This window comes from Octodon degus, unplaced genomic scaffold (genome assembly GCF_000260255.1).
Source record: "Octodon degus isolate 3935 unplaced genomic scaffold, OctDeg1.0 scaffold00065, whole genome shotgun sequence".
NCBI classification, from domain to species: Eukaryota; Metazoa; Chordata; class Mammalia; order Rodentia; family Octodontidae; genus Octodon; species Octodon degus.
Window position 1 is genome coordinate 1,118,322 of NW_004524641.1, and position 25,787 is coordinate 1,144,108.

General features: G+C 40.5%; 1 protein-coding gene across 2 annotated transcripts in view; it reads left to right on the top strand.

The window, feature by feature from the left end:
* Ccdc141 (coiled-coil domain containing 141) overlaps positions 1-25,787 on the top strand; it is a 236,979-nt gene that overhangs the window by 141,538 nt on the left and 69,654 nt on the right. For both annotated transcript variants that reach the window (XM_004634708.2, XM_023719134.1), the window contains exons 7-8: positions 4,758-4,949; positions 20,079-20,251. In XM_004634708.2, coding sequence (XP_004634765.1) covers positions 4,758-4,949; positions 20,079-20,251 — 365 coding nt within the window. The remainder of the gene's footprint in view (positions 1-4,757; positions 4,950-20,078; positions 20,252-25,787) is intronic.

Here is a 25,787-nt window from a genome sequence, read left to right on the forward strand (position 1 = left end):
CCTTCTTTCTCCTTCCTGCTCACTGTGACATGAGTGGCTTTTCTCTCCTCTGTCCCTTCCACCATGCCATTTCTGCATGGGTTCTAGACCACCAGAGACCACAACCATGAGCCAAAGTGAAGCTCTCCTTTTAGTTGTATATGCCCGGTATTTTGTCCCAGGGATGCAAAAGTAACTGCAACAACCTATGTAAAGAGGTTGGGCTAGAATGTTGATTGATGATCATGATTTTTTTATATACATTTAGTACAGGCAATACATAATCTACAGGGTCTCACTATGGAGATCGGACTCATAGTGATCCTCCTGTTTTCAGCCTCCCAAGTGCTGGGATTACAGGCGGGCATCACCACACCCAGTCTCAATCGCCATCTCAGCGTGCCTCCGGGGCGGGGCCAGCACAGTACACTGCGGATCAAACCTCAGCTGCTGCACTCTCCTGAAGCAGACGCTTTAGTCCACTGAACTATCAGGCTGGCCCTGGAATGTTGATTGAAAGAATAGGCTGTAGAGTCAAACTACCTTGGTTTAAAATTTGACTCTTTTACTTTACTTGCTGAGACCTTGGGCAAGTTCCAAATTGTTCTGAGCCCTGGTTACCTCATTGTTAAAATGTGGATAATAATTATTCCAACCTTGCAGGATACTGCTAAATATTAAAATACATAATACATATAAAGCATATAGCTCAGTGTTAACATTATAGAAAGAAAAATCAACCCTTACCATCTTGCAGGCAGTTAAGGCAATGTTCTAAAATTGAAGATTGTCAGACTGAAGATGCAATAGGTAATAACCATTTTTTCACACCCTAATTCCTCCTGCATTTCTCTTCCTCATACCATTCTAGGTATTTCCTTGGGTTCTTCCTATTAAGTAGTTTTTTTTCCAATGAGTAAGGAAGGTTCTGGTCAATTCCAATTTTCTTACAGAGTAACCTGTTTTATTCTGCATCATCACATGCTCAACATTTCTTCACCTGAGTTCATCAGTGTTTAATGTTTCACAGGCTTTAAGAGATCGAGGAAGGAGTGGTACAAAGAGTGAAAATGGGTTGATTAAGTAGCTAAAGGGATAGAGAAAAAATAAGAAAGGCTTATCAGAGAATGTTGGCGGGTAAATCAGAGGATGACTCAGGGATTCTTATCTCTAGAGAGACCTTTGGTCCCTGAGATGATTAGAAAACTAGAGATGATTGGTTTGCTGGACAAGAAAGTAAAAAATATCTCTCTTCATATTTCCCTCCAAAGGAGAGCGGTGGATATCAGCATATTAAAGATTCTGAGACGTACTGCAGTAAATCCTGTTTTTCTTTGTTTCCCTCATATCACCAGTCAACACGTCTTACTGACCAATAACAATTTGGGAAACTTTCCCTACTAACTCAGGACTGTGGAAAATAGATATCCAAAAAGAACAAATTGTAGGGTATTAATGAACCATGATAAAACTGATTGAAGAAAGTGAGACTAATATCTAGTGAGTGTCAGTTATGTGTGGGACAGAATTTGTGCTACTTTTAAAATGCTTGCTCATTGTGTTAAAATAATAGGTTTTTTTTTTTTAAATGGGAAGGATATCTACAATACCTTACCAAAGAATTTCATGGCATATGTTACTTTTCCTTAAGCATGAATGTAAAACTTTGAAAACTAAGGACCTTGATGTAGCCTGTATCAATGCCTGGGTATTTCTTTTGCACTCCACTGAGAAATTTGGAGTTATGAATCTCCATCCTTTTGTCCCTGAAAGGTAGCATGATGTACAAACCTGTGAACTGGTCCTGGGTTGCCGCGCACTAGGTATATAACCTTGGGTAATATGCTCTTCTCTGGTGATTAAAAAAGGAAAGAGAAGGAGAGAAAGATAAATCCAATTCCTCAATCTGCTTGCCTTAATCTTTATAGCCATCAATTAAAATATTTCCTCTTTCCCAAGTGCTAGAGCAGGCTCTATGGCACCACAAAAAAGCACGGACAACTTCTACCTTCAACACCTGCTAATTGTGATTTTAAACACTTCCATATTATGGATGTCTGTGTGTTTATATTAGCATATTTAATAATATAAGTATATATGAGTATTTAATACTTAGATACATTTTTTTTAAAAAAATTTGAGACTGGGCATGGTGGCGTGTACCTATAATCCCAGCTCGTGGGAGGCTGTAAACAGGCTGATCACTACAAGTTGATCTAGTAGTGAGACCCTGAACACCCTGTAGGACCTTCCCTAAAATACAAAAATAGAATAAAATTTTTTTTGAAACACTGGTAAGTTTAACTTTTTTTTTATAACATAGCAGTTGATGTGCTGCTAAAGGAAAGAACTACATCATATACCCCACATCTCTCTATTCAAGCATTGTGTCATTTACGTGCTACTTAGTATGTCTTACGAAATAAATGGAAACAGTAATGGTAAATTTCTGTACAATTATACTCATTTTGTGCAACCTAATATAACAAAGATAAGGGGCTGGTGAGATGGCTCAGTGGTCTAAAGCACCTACTTAGAACAAGCTTAGCAAAGCTACAGGGACTGTGGTTCAATCCCCCAGCACCACATGCCAGCCAGCCCCGCCCCCAGGTGGGCTGAGCTGGCCACACACACACACACACACACACACATAAATAAAAAATTTTTTTTAAAAAAATTAACAAAGATAACTTAATAATAGGACATTGCACACTGGGGGAACGATTCAGGATGGAGTCAGACAGAGTTTTTGAAGACCAGTATTAATTTGTGCTTTCACAAATAACCTATACTGACCGCTCAATCTTAATTGAAATGCATACCCAAAACTTCACTAACAAGTCTGTGATGTTAGAGATAATCATTATTTTGTGAAACTAAATTTGGCTTCCTTCCTTTTACAAGAAACTTAAATTTTTCCTTAAAACATTAAATTGAATGTTAATGTATGGCATTCTCTGATCTTCTTTGTTCTCTTCACATTGTTTTTCACTCTAACATATTATTATATAAAAAGCTATCTCTTTTCTTTTTCTGAAATGTTTATATGTCATTAAGAGTGAAGCACTGAGAGGAAAAATGAGGGTCAGGAAGCAGGAAATACTATGCATTAACAGGTACTAATTTTGTGATTAATAACAGGTATTATTTTCAGTTTTATATGTGGGCAGACACAAAAAGGATAGGTACAGGTATATGATTTCTCCTTTCTTGTACCACACTGACAGGCAAGCTGAAGGGTGGGAAAGATACTTTTTCATACATATGTGTATAAAAATAGGACACAATGAGTTAGAGATTTTAAAATGCTTTTGACTCTATCAGATGTGTTTTTAGGTAAAGGGAAGAGACACAGAAGCAGTGTGTGCTTAGAGTAAGCAGGAGATCCATCAGTCACTCAGCTGCACTGTGTCATTTTCTGCTCTCACTTCCTTTTGCTTTATACCATTTTTTTCTATATCTTTTACTATGTAAGTATCAGTTGGTAGTCAGACCTTTACTGTAGGAGCCCACCAAGCTACACTCTTCTGAGAAAAGGAGCCCCTTGCCTTGATCTTTCCTTGACCTCTTCTTCAACCCTATTCACTGAGATGTGCAGAGCTGGCTGTATTGAAACAGACATGTCCTTAACTGGCTAAGAGAATGTGATTGAGTCCAGCAGAGAAGACAACGCGTCTCATTGCAGCACATGGCTGAGAACTGCTCCCCTTCCCCAACTGACAGCGAACTGGGGGCTCGCTGGAGCAGGAGCCTGTGAGACCCCAGGGCTAAGGCATGAGATAACATCTCAGCTGGGCCATGGGACTCTAGGAATTATACCTTCCTGGCAGTAAAGGTGTCAGTCTTGCATGCATCAAACTGTCCGTTACATTGCTAATTGGAGAACCTTTGTACCTGGTACAAAATTGCTGTTTCTCATTACAGCCAAGTCTTGCAAAGTTTCTTTTCCATACATACTCTATCATGAACCCCACCCACCTCCCTGAATGATACCAATAGAGGCCATGAGCTTTTAAGCTTGTGGTTCCATAGGGAATATTGACCATCCCAGAGCTCCCAACTGTAGAACTTTCTCTTTGTCTTTCATTTACATCCACATGTCAGCCGGAGAGTTAGTTCAGTGGAATAAGTGTTTGCCTGGTAAGCGCAAGGGCCTGAGTTCAATCCCTGGTTCTGCCAAAAAAAAATAAAATAAATAAATAAATAAATAAATCCATCCATGTGTCATGTTGCTAGGTGGTAGACCTGAACCCTCCATGGGGGTTTCCGTACTTTAGCATGGTATTTACTGCTACAGAATTTTTGTGATTTATATATGACAGATTTCCTATACACTCAGCACGTGTAAATGTTCTCTCATTTTCATGAGTGCAAAGGGGAAATAAATGTCTTTGTTTGAGCTGCTGTAACAGAGTAAGAGACAGGCTGACTACACATAACATAAATATGTCTCTTATAGTTCTGAAAGTTGGGAGTCCAAGATCAGGGTGCCTAGGTGGTTGGGTTGTGGTAAGGATTCTCTTCTGCATTGGGTGTTGCTGATTTCTGTGTGTTCACAGAGAGGGAGGAGAGCTGGAACACACCCTTGGGTGTCTTTTACGCGGCCACTCATCTTATTCAGAAAGGCTTTCCCCTCATAACCTCATCAATTCCCAAAGGCCCACCTCCGCCTACCATCCCATCAGGGCTTAGATTTCAAGATATGAATTTCAAGGGGCACAAACATTCTGTGTGACACAGGGATGTGGGTAAGGAATAAAGACTGTGCTCTCTTCTAGGAATGGAACTGCGCTGCGGAAAAGCTGAAGGAACAGGCCCTGGAGATTTTGCTGACGGACTATGTGGAGAGAGAACAGCTACTGCTCTCGAACCAGAAACTGAATCGGCTTCAAGATGAGCTGAGTCGACTCATAGTGGAAAGAAAGATCTGGTTACATAAGGCAAATGATTTTTTCAGCAGTACTAACAAGGTCAGTGTAAAGACCAGATTACCATTTATAAAGTTGTTCTTGACCACCAACCAGTAAGAGAATCATTATTTCTACAGGCTGGCGCACCCACAGAAGTCAGGGCTCCATGAGGAATTTCAAAGTGAGCAGCAGCAAAATGAAGTTTTAAAATATCTTCCTCTTGTGGCCATTACGTGGTTCTCAAAACTAAGAGACTATGCATGGACATGCAAAGGTTTCCTTAGAACAATAACCTCCTGAGAGTTTTATTTAAAGCTTACATCGGTCTGCTTGTGGGGAACTTGTGCTCCCGTTGTGGTTTATGTCACAGAGGTAGGGAATTATGAAACATAGTGAGATTTTAAAAAATACCTTAAGCATTTTCCGCAAAAGCCTTTGTTCTCTTTCCTTTCTCAGGTAGTGAGTGTTACAAACCTTCTGTGTACAAGCTGTAAGGCTGGAAGTGGTGGCTGGGTCATGGCTGTTCCTTGCTTGCCTTTTTTTTATTATTATTATTACTATTTTATTGCGGAACTGGGGATTGAACTCGGGCCCTTGCGCTTGCCAGGGAAGCACTGATTCTACTGAGTCATCTCCCTGGCCCCTGCTTGCCCTTTTAGATCAGATCAGTGGAGTTCTTGTGGCTCCTCTCTGGGGCTTGAGTTTGAAAATGGCTCGGCTCCTCTTCATGGAGTCATTTACCTTTTTAAATAGTGGGGATACTGGAGATTGAAACCAGGGCTTCAGCCCCGAGCTCTCACTCCAGCCTGTTTTCCATTCTTTTAAGATTTTGAAGCAGGTATCTTTCTACTTTACCAATATCATATACTGATATAAGATACAGTCTCACTAGGTAGCTCATGCTGGCCTCAAACTCACAGAGGTCTACCTATCTGCACCTCCTGAGTGCTGGGGTTACAGGGGTGCAGCCCCACCTCCTGCGCCAATGTACTGTTTATTTACTTTCTAATTGCTGTGTTGGAATGTCTTCATGAGTTAAATTTTACCAATTCAAAAATAGACATTGTGGTAGACAATAAACAGGGAACCCATTAGAAACTAGGTTTGCTGTGATTGAAGGTTACCTCGGCACTGAGTACCATGTCCTATGAAGAGTGACTTAGTTTTAAACTTCTTTGTGATTACTTTTGATTGGGTGAATAGTAAAATTCAAAACTAGGGAGCTAGAGTTATAGTTCAAATGTTAAAGAGATATTTGTTGTCCAATTATTGTTTGTGTGTTCCTTTTTTTAAGAGAGGAAACGGCATATTACTGGAGATACTGAGCAAATAGATGTTAAGTGTTTTGTATTGGCAGTTGTATCCTTGAATTAGGGTGTTTAAATCTATATCACACATTCATCTTACAGAATGAACGGGTCATCTGCGAGTTAATTATTATTATTTACAAGGAAAACAGTTATAGAACATGCTGCACACAGCGCAAATACTTCCAGGATAGAAGGGTAGAGCTTCTCTTTCTTTCTCCTTCCCTCTTTCCTTCATTCTCATGCTCTTGCATTCTCTGAACGTTACTTGGTGGTTTTTCAGGGAGATTTTTTTTCTTTGATCATTATTTCTGGACTCTGAGGGAGAAGGAGTATTTTATATAAAAGTTAAAGAGGAGAAGGAGGGAAAGGAGGAGGAAGAGGAGGAGGAGGAGGAGGAGGAGGAGGAGGAGAAGAGTGGTTACTTTCTCAAACTTATACAATAATACAAGTCAGATCTGGTAAAAATTTATATTTCTTAACTCCAAAGACTTTGGATTTCTAGAATTCCTGTTCCATTGGTTGAATGCCGTGGTGTGCTAATGTCAAATTAGTTACGGTATTAGCTGTACTACAGTATTTTCTATAGGTAAGCAGTACTCACACAGCATTAGAATCACCCCTCTTGGATTTGACTGACCTTGACAGATACAAAAGTTACATTTTTAATTATATAGGTCTTGCTTTAACTTGGTCTTAACCATCCAGCAGAAAAGCATAACCACGAGGTATAAAAAGTAAAGCCATATTAATATGCTGAGCTGCAAAAGGCTCAAGTCAGCAACTTCTGACAATTTCCAGTTCTGCTGATGACCCACTACTATTATAGACTATTGGACTATATTGGGTTATTTTGCTGAGCTCCAGTACCTACAATCTTTGGACTGGCATCAAGTATGAAAAGGTCCTTTAAAGACTTCTCCCAGTACAGCTTCTCTAATAGCAGTGGAACCCCCATGTCGGACAAAAGAAAACAAAAAAGGGTTATGTAAGTGGAGGACCATTTTGTAGCTTAAAAAATATATATACATGTATATATACACACACACAATAGATTAGATACACAGCTAATTTCTCTTAGCTCAATGAGAAGAAAGGTTTGTACTAATATTGTTTAGACAAGATATCATGTCTACATCTTGTACTCTGGATGATTACTACAAAGACAACAATATGCAATGCATTAATTATCATAACTATCCTACTAACCTGTTTTGAAACTATTTCATTGCTATTTTTTCTCATTAAAATTAGTAAAAAAATTTTTAAAAAGAATAAGAAAAAAATAAAGAGGCACCCCTTTTAATGCATCAAGGAGAGTAATTCCCAACCCAAAGCTAAGAATTCAGTGTGAAGGATACTGGATATATTTACCTTAGCAAAAGGAGAAGCCTAAGTTTGAAAAGTGGATATTAGATTTATTAGATTTTTTTTTTAAATTTTGTTTTTGAAAGTAGAAAGGGATGATAAAAATAGAAAGGGATGAATGTCGAAATTTAACTGCAGAATGAAGTATTATTTGTAAATTTTAATATCATACATATTTCTTTATCCAGATTTTTATTATGTTTATAATTATTTATTTATTTATTTTGCAGTACTGGGGATTAGGACCTTGGGCTTACCAGGCAGGCACTTATGCCCTTGAGCTACCTCCCCAGCCCAAAAAGTGGATATTTAATCATGACTTTTCAAATGAATTCTTCACTATATCTTAAGGTGCAATAAATGATGAAATTCTATAGTGGGAAAATCCATTTCAGTTAAAGAATGTACCTCCTTTCTTAAGGAATCTTTTAAAAATATTTGTATTTTATTTTATATGATGGAACCTCCAAATTTTACAAAATCTTACTGCTTTACCCATTTTTTAATATAACATTCACAAATAAGTGAAGAGCTAGGTTGTAAAAATTAATAAAACATCAACATCCCCTACAACATTTTTTTCTAGGCTAAAAGTCCAGTTTACACTAATGAAGGAGTATTTTAAATTTATGTCAGCAGTTATTTATCTCCAGAGCACTAAGTCATCCTCCTGAAATTTCATTTTGATTTTTTCCTGAGAGTTCTCAGGATTTCTGCTATGAGCAAGCCCAAGATTAGAGACCTGTGAGAGGTCTGAGATTTTACCTGACTCTCCAGCGGACGTGTTAGTTTATCACAGTGTTGTGGATGCTCACAGAAACCCGCTGACTCCTGGGTCAGAGCTGCGAGCAGCCACTGGGCATACAAAACGCCGCAGCATTTCCAGGCCCTGGATCCACAGGGGACTGCAGGTGGGCCTGGTGATGCCTGTACCTGCAGAGGGTGCCGTGCAGGTGAGGGACCTCTGCTCCGGAGTCCACTGTTTTGCATGCCTCTTTGTCTCAGGGAATGCGATGCTCAGCTTGCAGGCTGCCAGCTACAGACAAGACACTGAGAAATGGGCGGGATTAAATGGGGCCAGAGTCATGCACCTTAGCAGACCAGTGAGATGTGCTGTAGCACCAGGAACCCACAAGAGTCTTTGCAAACACACACAGATCTAGGTGCCAGCCCCATGGGGAAAAAGAGTGAGTCGGTGCTTTAAAAGAAAAAAAGAGGGGCCGGGAGATGGCTCAGTAGAATAAGGGTGTGCCTGGGCCTGAGTTCAATCTCTGGTTCCGCAAAAATAAACCAAACCAAAACAAAGCAGAGGTACATTCCTAAAAAAGCAATTCTGCTCTTCTAAAGCAAATTTCTTTTCAGCAAACAACTTCTTATTTCAAGTTTGTTGAAGCTAGATCAATATCCTCTTTCAATTTCTGTGTCAAATGACAATGTGAAAACATAGGTTAGTATCACAGGTATATAGAGCTGAGAAAATGGGGCCACTTTGACAGTCTGCTTAGTAAGAAGTAAAAGTTGGTATTTTAAATAGATTTTTTTTTTTTACTTTTTTTGAATTTTGTTTTTGAAAGCAGAAACGGATGGTAAAAATAGAAAGAGATGAATGTCAAAATTTAACTGCAGAATGAAGTATTATTTATAAGTTTTAATATCATATATATTTCTTTATCTAGATTTTTATTATGGTTATAATCATCTAGATAGCTCCTTTCTACACTTTTCCTTTTATTTTCATTCATTCCTATCTCTATCAATTCTATAAATAGATAAATGATTCCTCTTACTGAAGTCATTGAACAAATAATATAGTAAATTGGTGAAAATAAGTATTTCTCCTTTAGATATTCACCTACTTGGTACATATTTATTGAGCAAGTGTTGTATCAGGCACTGCTTTAAAAGCTGGGGATATATCAGAAAACAAAATGCACATAAAATCTATAAGCAATGTATTTTCCAACTTTTTTTTTTAATGTAGTCAGCACAGGATCTACAGTGTCTCATTACACAGCTCTGACTCCTAGTGATCCTCCTGTTCTCAGCCTCCTAAGATCTGGTATCACAGGCGTGTGCATCACACCCAGTCTCAGTTTCCCTCACAGCACGCCTTGGGGAGGGGGCGGGACCAGCACCACACACTGGGGAGTGAACCCTGGTCACTGCACCTTCCTAAGCAGGCACGCCAGTCCTCTGAGCTATCTGGCCAGCCCTCGTATTTTCCAACTTTTGAAATTCAATAAAAAGTAGTTATCATCTAACTGTCCACACGACCAACAGCGCTCTAATGCCTTAGGCCATGACTCCAGGGGGCAATTGATCGCTTTTTAATCCAGCAAGGGCTTGAGTGGGATCTTCCAAGCCTCAGGACCCTTTCTTCCTCAGGGAAACACAAGCAGCCCTTGAGCTGAGATACCGCTGCTTGCCCCAGACTGAACAGCAGGTGGCAATGTGGAGACACAAGCCGCAGGACTGTGGCTACTGGTGTTTGCCATAAACCAGTCTGTTGATTCAAGGGACAGTCTAGCCAGGTTGTTCCAGAACCTAACATACATTTTTAGAGCCTGTTTGTTAAGTCACATTGTACAAGTACCAATGAGGGTCAACAGTGAACACAGGATGAGAACAGAGTTCCTCTGCTAACTAGACATTGCTACAAGTTTTAAAGATGTGGCATAAAATATGAACACACTTGTTACCAAACTCATCTTGACCCCTTCTCAATTTTCACTGTTGTGATCATAAATTATTGTGTTTGTAGCTCATCGATGAAAAACATGCTCTGGTTAATATTGATTAACAAGGGCCAGCGAGATAGCTCAGCAGACCAAGCGCCTGCCTTGGCAAGCACAGGGACTGGGGTTCCATCCCTGACGCCACATGCCGTGCAGGCCCTGCCACAGGGCACGCTGGGACAGTGACTGAGTCCAGGCATGGTGGCACATTTCTATAATCCCAGCACTGGGAAGGCTGAAAACAGGAGGATCATTACGAGTCCAACCTGTGTAGTGAGACCCTGAACAAAATACCAAAACAAACAAAAAAAAAAAAACCTAACCAAATATTGAATAACTATCTGAAAAACATTTATCATTGTTTAGGGGATATTTGGAGCCAAATAGAGATAAATGTAACATCTCTCCAGTGCAGCCTGGCATGAGTCTCTATGTACACAACAGCTATGACTAACCCACAGCTGCAGGCAGGGTTCTGAGAGTTTCCTGTCCTGTGAAGTCACCCTTCCGGTACCATGAACGTCATTTCACAGGAGAAAGCAAACCGAGGAGACTGGAGTCAAACCTATTTGATAAGCACAGTCTGACTTTGGGGTGGTCACATGAAGCAAGGTTGGGCTGGTCACCAGCCTTTGCACTTACAAGTGTTAGTGTGCAAGGCAGTATTACGCTTCCATTGCTTCTGCCTCTACTGTTGACAATTTAGTGGCTTTTACAAAGACATGTTTTCTCTTAAAGATATTTACAGTGGTGCTAAGCAGTGATGCCATTAGCAAAATTGTTTCAGAATAAGGCAAAATCATTAAGCCTAGAGTTTGGGATATAACTTTTTTGCATATATTCATCATTTTACCATTCTAAAAATAAATACCTTTAATCCCAGATGTGGGAAAGAATTAATTAAAATGGTTCAACTGTTGTATAAATAGAAAGAGGAAACCTGCCCAAGTACAGGACCTAAAATATTATCTGGCAGGAATTTGTTAAGGCAATAGAAATGAATTCAAGAAATCACGTAGTTGTTATTAGATAACAAGGAAAATGTAATTACTTTCCCTTTCATAATACTTGGGCAGCTTATCTCAGATTCCTCTTTGCCAGAACAACTTCCTTTCTCTTAGAAACAACTCGGGCATCTCCCTCTTGCACACGGCTGATTCATGGTGTGGAGTTTCCTCTCTTAACAACTTAGTCATTTAAGGCCCGTTCCGGCTCACCCCAGCAGCACACTGCTCAGAACTTTGACTTGCCGATCAGACTTACTACTAGCATTTGCACTTACAGGGCAGGCCCGGGAGTGGGAGTGGAACCTTATGGTGACTTCTTCAGTACAGTGCTCTGCCTTTTGCTGATTGTACTGTGCAGTACAGTACCATAGTTTTGTGTTGTTACATATTATGGTACTACACGTAAGAGTTATGCAAATCAAAGCAAAGTCATCACGTTGGTGTTTCCATTGACCACTTCCTTGTTCCGCATATTGCAAACATACTACCGTATTCAGTGCCTCAGTTAGAGACCAATGCAGTTAATGACACAGCCACCGGCACCTCTTGTTCATTAAGTGAGGAATGCCTGTGTTCCTCTTGTTGCCAGGCATTCAATGAATACATGAGATAAGCCATGACAGATAGAATCTCTGCCCTCTAGCCCTTCTCAGTCTAGTCCAGGAAAGGGGCCAGGTGATAGGAGTGGGATGCATTATAGGAGATCTAGGGTGGTATAAGCGAGAACAGTAGGGAGGAGAACTTGGAGGAGATGCTCAACCTGGCCCAAGGAAACACATGTCCAAGAAGGTGACTCCCAAGGTGATGAATGCTGAGCTATGGTTAAAGGGGGTAAGGGGGAACAGGGGGCGTAGCTCAGCTGCTCAGCACCTGCCTGGCAAGTGCAAGGTCCTGAGTGTGACTCCAGTACCAAAAAAGAAAAGAAAAGAAAAGAAAATAACGGGGCCAAAAGGCATGGGGGAGGCTACGATGATGTCAAGTCAGGGTTTGTCAAACTTCACATGAATTATTTTGCCTGGGGAGTAAGGTATAAACTCAGAGTTGAGACCCAAAAGCTATAGAAACAGTCAAGGGCTCAGAAAAGGCCTTGAATATCAAGTCAAAGAGTTCCAAGTTGATGCTACCATGTCCTTAAATAGAGATGTCAAAGGAGCTGGAAGCGTATGATGAAGCAAAGTTCACAGGGAGAAGCACGTAGTATTTACATGTACCTTCCTCTGTGCTCCTGAGACAAAATGACTGTAAGATTGAGGAGCCTTTCATTTTAGAGTTCAGACATTTTCAATCACAGCAAATATTTAGTAAGTATTTTTGAACTACTAACATAAAAGTATCAAAATGTGTAGTAGAAAAGAAGGAAAGCTTTAACATGTTAAATTTCTCAGGGAGCCCACAACTCATCTGTACAAAGAATTATCAAGGTATTCAATTTTATTTTCACTTACTCATGAGGATCTTTTACAGTAAAGATATTAATGGGCTTCTAAGACATAAGTGCATCATTTTCCTCCCATGCACAATTGCAGTGTGTTTTATCTTATGATTGACAGTGAACATATTTTGTGTTATATTATAGTTACTTCTTGATCAGTGTGCTGTCTTTGCTAAAGTTAAGTTCCTTGAGGGCAAGAAACATTTCCATTTTACTCTGTGTTCACTAGAACACTTAGCATAGCACCCACTACTTCAGGGTTAGTCAATAATCTTTTTTTTTTTTTTTTGCTCTGAATGCCTTTAGGGCAGGTTTGGCTGGCTTGAGTTGTGGGGATTGAACCACAGCAACCTGAGCCTGACTGCTTTGTTGAAGCAGCCACTTAAAGAACTGAGCTAAGGGGCAGGCTCCCTAGTCAATAATCATTTGAATGATTGGGACTGGTATAATAGTATGTACTATAGAATTCCAAGATCAACTACATACACTGTCTATAAGAGAACAGACTGATCCAAAGTGACTGGGATGAGATTAGTTTGAAAGAGGATGGCTTAATTGCTTTAATATACAAGGAACACACATTTTAAGCTCAATGTTTGTGTCAAATCTGGGAAGGCCAGTTGAGTTGTACAAAGGGACTTCTCACACTTCCTCTGAGAAACCTCCAGACACTATTAATTGCTTATGTCTTATTACCATTGTACTCCCTTGTGTTCCTTAGAGGAAGACTATATCTTAATGCCAGCTTTTGTTCAAAAAATAAAGAATGGCTATTCATCAAGAAATCAACCAATAACAAATGCTGGAGGGGCTATGAAGAAAAAGGATCTTTTCTCCACAGTTGGTGGGAATGTAGACTGGTGCAACCACTGTGGAAATCAATGTGGAGATTCCCCCAAAAGATAAGATTAGAGGCTCCATTTAACCCAGGTATTCATTCCCTTTCTACTACTCAGGCATAAAGAAGGATAAACTTGGGACCTTAATGGGTAAATGGATGCAACTTGAGGTCATACTCATAGCAAAATAAATCAAACTCATATGTGTAAACATCATATTGTCTCTCTGGTGTGAGAAATTGAAAGAGTAAATAAGATCTAATATGTACAATAGGTGTTATGAAATGGAAAGAAATTGTTCACAAGGAAAAAGGAAAGTAGGATAGGGGAAAGGATAGAAGGGAAAAAGGAAGAAAAAGCAACTCAGTTATGTTATCAGTGTCTCTTGTTTATTGAAAAGGAAGGCTTGTGCTACTGTCAGTTGCAGAAAATGTTAGTACCTATATTCTGTACCCTGAATAACTACTTTAAAGATAATAGTATACAATTCATTAACTATCATTATTGTCCTATTACTTTGTTGTGGAATTTTGTTTTACATTTTTTTCCATAAAACATTTGATTGAATGAATGAAAAAGTTGTTGTGACAATAACTATTGGTGACAAGCTAATTTACATTTTCAGCTTGAGTTTCTATAATACAACAGTTCTAATAATCATTGTCTACCCTTGGAAGGCAAAATTAAATAACAAAAGCTCTCGTGATTGGTGATAAATTATACAAAGTTTTTTTAGGGTGTAGTTGGAGTATAAAAGACATGAAGGGCAGGCGAGATAGCTCAGCAGACTAAAGTGCCTGCTTAGGCAAGCTTAGGCAAGTGCAGGGACCCAGCACCACATGCCATGCCAGCCCTGCCACCAGGGTGGGCTGAGCAGGCCACAGAGTCCACATGTGTAGTGGCATATGCCTGTAACCCCAGCACTGGGGAGGCTGAAACGCAGGAAGATCACTACGACTCCAAGCTAACAGTGAGAACCTGCAACAACCAAATACATTTTAAAAAAAAAAGAAAATAGTAGGGTGCTAAATGAAAATTCAGGAATGTTAACATAACACTTTGCTGAAAATACCATCGCAGACTTGGGGGCCAGAATGGGTGTGAGTCTGGTCTCAGCACTAGCTTCATGACCTTGAGCAGCTACTTGACTTGCCTTTACACCTGGCTCTTTCAGTCTGTAAAACAGAAGAACTAATTATATGTGCCTCACAGATCAGCCTGCTGTCTAAATAAGCTAATATGTGGCTAGTGCAGAGAATAGCTAAGCGCTCACTAAGTGCAAGCCATTATTTTGTCATTATATACACATTTAATACTGCACTTACCATTCTAATGTGACTTAAATGCTTTTGTGCATTTTCATATCCCCAGCATGGAGCTGAGAACATGGCTCATGAATTTCAATAAATAGTTTTTGAATAAATGAAAAATATAAACATTCTACACATTGTAAGTAGATATTTTCCATTTTAATATTCTCAAGATCATCCTGACAATTATTTATGTCAATTTAGATAAAAGATACCGAAAAAAATATTGCCAAAAATAGCTGAACAGCCCAAAATTCTACTTAAGAAATCCAATTTCGACTTCCAAGGTGGATTTGCCTCAAACCAAAGAGAGGATCAATATGTAAACTTCCTCCATTCCTCACTGATCAAATGCTTTAGATATAGGCCAGTTTTAACCTAAAACTCCGCCTTTTCTATTTGTTTTCAGATTTTGGGATTTGAGGCAAAACTGCATTAGGAACTAATGGCTTTAAACCCTCGTTTTCAGCAGCACAAATCCTCCCATAACAAGGAGGGGGCTGGGGCCTGCAGGAGGAACCTCGGGATGCAGGGAATAGGCAGCAGTACAACAGGGGCCGGAATTTAGGAGAGGACCTCAATCATCCTTTAGACCCGGACTCCATAGGTGTGAACGGTAGAACAACTTTGGCAAGAACCTGAGTCAAGAATCAGCTCTTCAGTTTGGGAGCCACCCAAAGTGGGAGGCAATATGCAGGAAAAGAAACTGAAACTTTCCATCTTGATAAAAGCTGCATCTCCATAGGGGGTGAGATCACGTCCCTCCTTAGCAGCTGATTGGAGTTTTCCGTCCTTGGTTATGTTCAAGATTCCCTGTAGTTTTTGCTCTGTGGTTGTTGTTGTTCAATGTTGATTCTTTTCAAATCAATTAGTTGAGAAACTAACAACATCACTCACTGAGCATCTTTGTGGAACAACAAGATAGAAGAAATGTGAGCGAAGCCTGGTTCTTATTGACATTGTTTGTCTGGTAGATAGTCCAAAAAGAATACAATGTGCCGTGCCCTGATACCATCTCTACTTAATGTAGTACAGCCTGCCATGGATCTGTACTTAACAAGGGAAAAGAAAATATTTTTAATAGTCTCTTGGGGGGCGGGGAAGCAACTCTTTAGTCTATTCCAAATTAGGGGCAAAAGAGTGGCGGCTGCCTCCTCCTCCTGTGCCAAGCAGCTGAGATGTGTACTCTACAAGGTGGCCAAGAAGAGCTCGAACCCCGCGGGAGAAAATATTATCTTGTACTTGTGTCCTTTTCTCCCAATCCACTCATCAAAGATTTATCTGACCTGTACTTATAAGGTTTGAAAAATGAGGGGGCTGTGCAGAGGGAAAACTAAAGGGGGACCTACTAATTCAAAAGGAGTTTATGTGGGTGGTCCCGTGTTCTTATTGGCAGGGCTAGTCTGAGCTGCGTGGTGTGTGCTACAAAGGGATGCTTTCAGGGCTGGATGCAGTAGATCACACCCCTGTGGGCGTAATGAATAGGAAAGCATTCTGTTCCATTTGGGGTTGAGTGAGAGCAATTATACTTGGGTCATTCGGCAATGGGTACATGGATTCTTCATCATATTCTACGTGGTAATAACAGGAGCTCTGCATATCGACCAGTCAGTCGCAGGCAGTACAATCTTTTAAAAGGCTTCCTTTTGAAGCCTAGGTGGTTAGCTCTTATCTCTGAGTCTACAGCTTATTCCCATTAGGGTTCAGTGAAGATTAAATGGAAGGAAACTCTATGGCATCCAGCTTACCTTATTTCCAGGTAGTCTTTCTTTTTTTTTCCTTTTGTAGTGTTGGGGATTGAACTCAGGACCTTGTGCTTGGCAGGCAGGTGCTTATGCCCCTGAGCTATATCCCCAGCCCTATCTCCAGGTAGGCTACAAGTGCATTTCTTGAGTTGCTGCGGGAATAAAATCGCTCATCTCCTTCCTAAACTGGGTTCTAATATACGTGATACCCTGAGCAATTCATTACAATATGCTTTTACTAACACTTTGACCTATGAGAGCAGTTTTGGGAGAAATTTTGGCTAAGTTGATTCTAAGTTATGGGTTTTCTTTTCCTCAGATACATGGCTTCCTTCTTCTAGTGATTGTGTGACCCTTTAATTTATTTCTATCCCACTAGGAAATAATATGTATGCCCTACCACTCAGGAATGAGATATCCCACATGCATTTAATAGCCTTGTGGCGTTAGCATCTAACTCCTATGGAGATGCCTGGGGGTCTGCGAATGACAGCTATTTAGCTGGGCCACAGAGAAAAGGCCCCCGGGGATGAGTGGCAGGCAGCAGGTGGCCATGTCCTCCTCAGTGACTTCTGAAAGATGTGTTCAATCATCAGTTGAGATTTAGAATAACAGCCAGCAAAGGCTTCCTGCACACCTACTGGTGTCCGCCAACAGATTGAGTTACTTTAATGTGTTTCTTATTTAATTTTGATTCTCAAAACAACAAACACAACATGTATTAAGATTATAATGGCCTCACATTAAAACAAAATGGAGCTCACCTTACAGGCAAGAAAAAGCACTCCCTCCTTCTCTATTCTTTTCTCCTTCATGCTAGGAGCAGAAGGATTATTTTAAAGGAAGAAAAGAGAGAACAATCTGGCTCTTGGATGTTTCTTTTATTTGCTCCTTTAGTGTAGCTCAGGATGTCTCAATCCTAAATGTGAATATATCTTAGTATAAGCATTAACTTGCCTGTCTTGATCCTTTAAGGGTGACTTAAGTGCTCAATTTGGTTGTCAGGAGTTCAGATTCTCGCTTTCGACATTGACTTTCTAGCTTTCAATTAGCAAAAAGCTCTGCTGTATTCAAAATGTGTATTGCAACTTTTAAAATGTAAAAACAAAATTTTAAAAGCAATTGCTACCCAAGGTTTCTGTGAGTGACAGAAGGCCCTAGAGAACTGTCCGACCATCTTGTTTGTTAGCATCAGGGTCTCATTGCCTTGGCATTGTCAACCACAAGAAAGAAAATGGATCAAATAAGAAATAATTCTTTAGGTTCAGTTTCTTTTAAAAGAAATTGTTCTTCTTTTGCAGGCCTATAAAGAGAACATTTTCTCTCTATCCTTCTCTGTCTCAGCCTTTCAACTTTTTTCTATATCTTTTCTCACCTATAGAAGGAAAAGCAGATGCGTTCTTTACAAGGAGTAACTTTGAAAACACTGTTTTTTTCAACCCAGTGTAACAAGCTTTTCTGAAATAACTCTTCTTTCCTATGCTTCCTATAGTAGTTCTTTGCCACATGAAACTCTAAAAAGCACCAGATTTGCCATTAAGAACTGGGACTTTGCGAAATTAGTTTGACTTCTCTAAGACTGTTTCCCTGCTAGTAGAACAGGGATAATTTTTGCTGCCTCCCAAGACTATTAAGAACAATATGCTGAGGATGCAGCAGGCTTTCCATCATGTTTGTTGACTGAATGAGAAGCAATCGTATGGCACACAGTGTGGACACAATCACAGAATCCACCCTCCTTCAACTGCAGTCGTTCCTCCCTCAAAGCTGCTCAATAAATAAAAATGTTTTTATCTTAAATATGCTAGTGAAGTGAAAAGAACAAACTTGGGAGACAAGAGCACATTGGTGGTAGAATAGAATATTTGTGTGTGTGTGTGTGATTGGCTCAGCCTGCCATGGGGGCAAGGCTGGCATGGCATGTGGTGCTTGGGATCGAACCTGCGGTCCCTGTTCTTGCCTAAGCTTGCCTAAGGCGCTTTAGTCTGCTGAGCTAGAGTAGAGGATTAATATATAATAAAAAACATTTGAGAGACTTCATTGGTAAATTTCAGTTTTGTCCAGTTTCCAGTCTTTCACTAAAACTCATTTCCTAAGAGCGCCCAGATACCAGGAATATGGGTACATTGACACATCCCCATGGCTGGAACCTCTATATCCACTTAAACTGGGTTCCCTGAATGTCAGCTCAGCCTCACTCCCCCAGGCTCCCTCAGGCCTCCACAGTGTCAGACATATCAGTCCATCTGTCCTCATCTCCCACATCTGGGATCCCTGGAGTCTTCTGTTTGGTCCTCCTGCTATAATCTAGTGGCCCCTGCCAAGCTCAATGGATCCAACTCAACAGTGTAGGAAAGCTAGACTTTGAGGCCCTGCATGACTAAATGGCAATGCCAGGCTTTTTGTGGCAAGAGCACTCTCTAGATTGGCATGAAGGTTTCATCAAGGTGGCTTCTTCCCATGGTGCTGAGTGTCAATGTACAAGAATTTTCTCGCTCTTCAGCTTTTCTTTGGCTTCCCTAACTCACCTGCTCTTCGTCCCAGACATCAGAGATCAGGAGACCTATGAAGACTATTACCCCTTGCTCCCCCATATTAACATGGACCTGCCTTATTGCCTTTATATCATCTGTTCCTCCACTCTAATGCAAAGGGAGCCTTAATGGCTGGTGGATGGTTCCTATCTTCTATGTTAACTCTACAATCTTAATTTCCTATGATTGGTAGTTGGTCTGCTAATACAAGCAAGAAATGAAAGAATATAAAATTTCTCTCCAGACACAATCTTGGTTGGCAAGGCTGTATTCTTTTCTGCATAATCTTATTTTATATGTCAGAAATTAAATATTGCCTTGGTATTTCTCTTGTACTGCTTTAAAACTTAGTTCTAATCTCTATAGGCAGATGGATGGCTTGGAGTAAGTTGGAAAATAAAAGTCTTTTCTTACATTTGAAAAGACAAGGAAAAATGTACATTATAATATTTTGAATATTTACTTATAGCATTTCCAAATAGAAGTGTTGTTTATTAGGAAATTTCCTCCTAAGACCATTATGAAGATGTTCAGGTCACAAAGGGCTGTGTAATATTTTTAAATAACTCATCTATTATTTGTATATACCATAATTACACAAAATACAAACTAGACCCTGCAAATTCCACACATCTAGAACCATTTGTATCCTATAGCTCTATTCTCAGCTTACACTATCTTGGTACTTTTATGGTGTTGGCACCTATTTATCCTGGACTAACCTGTGATCAGTTTTCCCAAATGGAATCTTAAAAACCCCTCAGCTATTCTCTAAGACTCAGATATTTGATTCTATGTTGTGTTGGAATTAATAAACTGAATGGCCTGGTTTCATTGCTAGTGTTTCATGTACACATTGATGTAAATTTTAAAGTAGAAGAGCAGAAACTGAAAGTATATTTTTTTTGGCAGGCATTTGATGTACTTGGAAGAATTGAAGCTTACCTTAAGCTCCTTAAATCAGAGGGCTTAAGTCTGCCTGTGTTGGCAGCGAGGCAGGAGGAACTACACAGAGAAATTAAAGAGTGCACAGCCGGGGTTTTGCAAAAGGGACAAACCTTAATCAGCCAAGTAGACTCCTGCAGGTGAGTAAACTGCACTTCATCCCTCATGTGATAGGCTTCCTCACAGTTTCCACAGCCTATTAAAAAATAAGTTGCATGATGTTTTTCCTGCTTCTGATGTTTTGCTGCATTACACTATGGCTTACAGGACGAACTGAATCTTAGCCCACAGTAACACTGCACGTAGTGTTGCTTATCCAGAACTGAGGCCGTGTTCTAAGCCCGAGGACTCAAGATACAGAAGCTTTCTCTCAGCATGTTTCTGAGAAGGGGCCTGGGGATAGGCAGAGTATGAAACAGGGCTTTCAGGCTCAAGTTTTTGTATCCTAGCACCTTCATAATGACCCTTCCTTTCTATAGTTTTTGATTTTAGAGTCTGTCCTATCCATTTTTTTTTCCTTTCTGGAAAAATAAATGAATATCGGAATCCATCACCTTGCGGTTCACCAAGCAAAGCCCCGAGTAACAGATGGACGATTACTAACAGCAGCTCACGTTTAGGGAGAGGCTGCTCTGTGCTAAGCTCAGGGCCAATAGCTTTAGGAGCATTACCTCAATAATCCTCCCAGCAACTCTACCAAGCACATAGTGTTAATGTTTTTCTTTAACAGATAAGGTAACTGAGACACAGAGAGCTTAAGTAACTTGCAAAAGGTCACATAGCTAGTTAGTGACAAAGCCCCACTTCAAATTCAAGTGTTCGGACTATACACTCCATACCCTCAGATAGCAGAGTCTATGGATTGCTTCTGTGAGTGCGGTTGGTTAGAGTTGGGTGGGTGTGCAGAGGGACAGGGGCCTGGAGAACACAGGGGGGAAGTGGGGAAGACAACAGGGATTGGAAGGCAAAGGGGAGCCCGTAGAATGGGTCATGCAACAGGTACTGACCTGGAAGTGATGAACACACGTTTACATTTTGACAGAGTGGCTTCATAGATTTTTGTCAGTGGGTTAAACCCAGTCTTTCCTCTTTTGTATTTATACTCTTGAAACTCAAAAATATTCACCTTAAGGAATAATGAAATAGGCTGTGTGTGGTATAAATTATGAGCTTTCCATTCAAAGCCTATTTTGCTCTATTTTAGATATAGCTAAAATACTCTTCAAAATAAAATAAAATTGTTTATTGGGAAATCCAGGTTTAAAAAATTTTCTTTTCAGAAAACAGGCTCAGGGCCAGGGAGATAGCTCTGTAGAATAAGTGCCTGCCTGGCAAGCGCAGGGTCCTGAGTTCAATCCATAGTACCGAAAAAAAAAAAAAAAGAAAGAAAGAAAGAAAGAAAACAGACTCCCTCTTGACACAGATATTTAGTCCAGGCTTTGGATGGTTGCCACAGCACCATGCAATGTGAAGGTCAGAAATGAGCCTGGGTCTTCCAGCAAGAGCAAAGGGATGGGGCTATGAGGACAAGGAGCTCTCCCCAATGACAACTATACCTGCTTCATTCTCTTGCTTTGATGCTAAGCCACATAGCAGTGGTGGTTGGGTCTCTTAGACTCTAGGATTGTAGCACAACCTACAGCAGCTCAAGCTTAGCTCATTTTTCTAGAATGTACTGTATAAACATCTTGGGCCATGCAGAAGGTAGAATAGATGTGTACTGTGCCTCTGCTCAGGTACCTTTGACATCAGTCGAAGTCATGTGATGGCCGGGTTAAGTGGCGATGTTCACCTGCATCATCAGAGAGGGATCCCAACTCTGTGTAGCAAGTGGCTCTGAAATCTCAGCTGCTGTTATTTCTCTGGTCAGGCTAGTCTTTGCCAGGGCTGTTTTCTCTGGCCTTGGGGAGGTTCTTCATGCATGGACAGATCAGAGAGTAGCTAAAGACCCCTCTCCAGATCGCTGGAGTTCTGCTTTAGTCCTATTCAGCGCTGCAGCCAGCACATCCTAAGTGCTTGGATTCTCAGAAGTCTGGTGCCTGACTTCCTAGCCTAGCAGGAGCCCTGGCCATTTAGGAGTCCACCTGCCTGAGCTTTGCCCTGCGACCACCCTCGCAGGCAATAAGCAGGCGTGATCAGTCGTAAGGCTTCTCTCCTTTCTTTCCCTTTTCTGAATCTGGTCCTGTGCCGCCTGTTGTTCACCCTGGAAACTGGTTTCATCCACTTGTCTATTTCTAACTGGTTATGGGATGAAATTCAATCCAATCCCTGCTTCTTTACCCGAAAGTAAAGTTTCAGGTCAGTTTTGACACTTCACTTCTGCAGCTAAAAGTGGTCCCAGCTTCATCCTCATTGCTCCAACCAGTAAAACTTTATTTTTGATACTTAAGATAAAAGATGAATGCTTTTATTTGGTGTATTTTCTATCCTCTTCTTTTTATATGTGACGGCTTTTAGCCATCCATTTGTATGGTTGAAATGTTTGTTTGTTCACTTAGCTGGTTAGTCTCATTCTTTAATTTTTCTGTGCTTTCTCTGGTCTTAAGGTTTTTTTATATTTATTGTTTTTCAAAGGGAAATCTATCATTTTGGTTTTCAAGAGGCAGACGAGGTCTTAATAGGAAAGGCAAAAATTAGGAACATTTTTTAAAACTTGAATTAATGGTTAGGTAACTGGCTTTAAAAATTAGCATATGATTTCTGTCAGCTTCTTAGAAATATTAGCTTTTATAGTCATTTAGGGTGCGTGGCTGTCCCGAGATACCACAGTATTTTATAAACCAGTGCTCCTTTCACTGTGTGGGAGGAATCGATGTGAAATAAAGTGAAGTTGTTTGTTGGCAAGGGATAGTTTGGACACAGAAGTTAGATGTAGAAGAGAAATCCATTAGCATGGAATTGAAATGTATTCGAATCCTACTGCAAACTGCAGCCCTATGTGGCTACTGACCTTGGGCTCATGCGTGGCACTTGGAACTTGCTGCCCTTTCTCAGGCAATGCCCCGGCCACCAGCGAGCTGGGTCCTCATCAGAGGAAAGACGCAGAAGCCAGGAAGGACCTTTCAGGCTGCAGCCTCACAGGTGAAATTTCAAGCTGTAGTGTCAGGTAAACAGAAATTTCCAACAGAGGAATGGGTATGTTGTTGAACATCACAGTGGCTTCCTAGACGTCAGGACACCAGTCACACTAGCAGGACATAAAATAACAAGGTTTCCTGTAGCAGAGTTTTCAAAACTGGCATGAATAAGAAATTTCAGACTTTAGGTCAAAGAACTTTATTTCTTACAACTTGAGAATCTAAATAATAACATAACATTTAAACTTTGTCTCTCTAAACCTGTTTCCTCATCTTTATAATGGACACGGATATTTTATAGTTTTAAAAAATTGCACATCTAGCCTGCCTATAAACAACTAGTTTACTTTGTTAGGCTTTATACAAAGAAGTATAAAAACAGAATATTAAGAGCCACTTGGCTATTTCAAAAAACTACGATAGAGCAAGCTACACCAAATTGTCATATTTATTTAAATTAACTAGGAATTTCATGATTAAAATAGAGAAGACAAACACTTATGTTAAGGTGTTATTTAGCATTGGGTCAGGCAGAAATTTCAGTGGTCCTAAAATCTCATTCTTTTTTTCTGTTAGTAATAAAAAGTACAGGCTCAGAAGCTCACATTTGTCAAAATAAAGCTTTCTGAGAAAATCTGAGACCTTTGTCATTAGTGTTCTGTAATTATTGCCTTATTAGAATATACCCACACTGTTGTGGGTTTTTTTCCTGGAATCAAATACACTTGAAGTTTGAGTAATCTCACAGAATAAATAGTGGTAATTTTCATTTTCCCTTTCCTTTTCTGTATCTTGCCTACAATTGGATGATAATTCTGAGTCACTGTGAAATAGTTTTTAATCTTTTAAAAACTAAGTTCCTGAATGGTAAGGAGTTCTTAGATTATTCCTTTCATTCCAGCTACCTACAGCAGCATGTGATGCTGGTCAAACTGCAACTGTGGAGAGGTTGAAAGCCCCTGGCTTCCGGCCCTCATCTCTTCCTAGGCCTTGGCTGGCATCGTTCTTAAGCACCAACTAAAGACAGACCGAAGGTGGCCTGCTACCCAGCAGATTTCTGCAATTTTAAGCCACAGGAAATTGCAGTGATTGAAATGCCAGGCCTGAGTCCTTGTGGGCGGGTAAAGTTTTCCAGACAGGGACAAATAGAGGAGCCTCTTTTGTTTGCTTTTAGTACAACTGCCAATTCAGAGCTCAAAAACATACAAACACCCAGCAGGACCAGGCTACCTTGTGAGATATTCATTTGCCTTTCCTTCTTGTTAGAATGAATTTAGGATTTATAAGTCTCTGTGCACAGCCTCAATTTTTGTCTCTATGTAAAACATGCTATCAATTTTCATTCTAAATTTACAACTCTCACCCTGATTGAATATTTTGTTGTGGCATAACTTTAAGTATTATCTACTTTGCTTTAATACTAACCACTTTTTTTTTATACTGTAGTTCTATATTTCACAGAGAAATAAAAGCAGGAGTTAATTGAAATTTTGCTTGCTTTTCCCACCATTTTCATTGAACATTGACTACCACAACTTCCATTGGTTGGTGTCATGAATGTTAGTGAAATGAGGACAGAACAGGATCTATTAATTCCTTTGAAGTCCTTTGCAAATCAGGTGCTCCCAAGAGCTGAATGCAGCTGGTGAAGTGTTTGCCTTCATGCTGCTTACATTCTGGCGAGAAGGAAGATACAACCAAAGACATAAGTGAGAAGCTCTCACACAGCTCTGAGCAGTATGAGCAAAGTGAGACAGGACCGAGGGTGTTATGGGAGGGGATTCCTTGAGACAGTGCAGCCAGGAGAGGCCCTTCAAGGAGAAGAGGGCTGTGCCATTGGCCGTGGGGTGTGCACACCCCTATGGCAAGGGTGCAACAGAATAAAGGGTCAGTAGAGTGGAGAGAGCTACAGGAAGCAAGGACGGGACGAGGCCAAAGAGTTAGCGGTACTTAGACTACGTTCAGAGGCTCATTGATTAGCAATAATGGCTGTGGTTAATACATTAGCAAATTTACTACTGTGCATCTGCCATGGCTCCTACAGTGATGGCCCTCTTATTATTTTGCGGGTGAGGAAACCAGCGCACGGAGACATGCAATAAGATGCTCTCATTCCTGCCGCCCAGCAGTGGGAGGCAAAGTAAGTGCTGGGATCGGTCTGAGGTCTGCTGCTAGATTGCTAGGTCCCTTTCTCCTATCCATCACCAATCAGTAACAAGGCACCTGGTTGCTCACTGAACAAGGATTCTTTTTTTTTTTCTCAAGTGTGCTTGTGATGTACTTCGTGTCTGCTGGTTTCTATTCTAGTCCCATCTTCCTAGAGTTTTCTTGTCTTTCAATTTTTGAGTTTTTTTTTTTTTCTAAAAATGCAGATAAGCAGCTCAGCGATGGCCCTGAGGCCAAACGTAGACAACCCTGGACTAGCAGCCACCCAGGGGGCTGTGTATCGAGAGACTGTCCAGCGTGGGGACAGTGAGAGCTATAGACACCTGTCCAGGGAAGGAGACACAAGCCCAAGCTTGAGGTCAGGATGGGTCAGGTGAGCTTGGAGGGGCCATGCATGGTTGTCAGACGTGTTGGGTTGGTGTAGGTAAAGGAA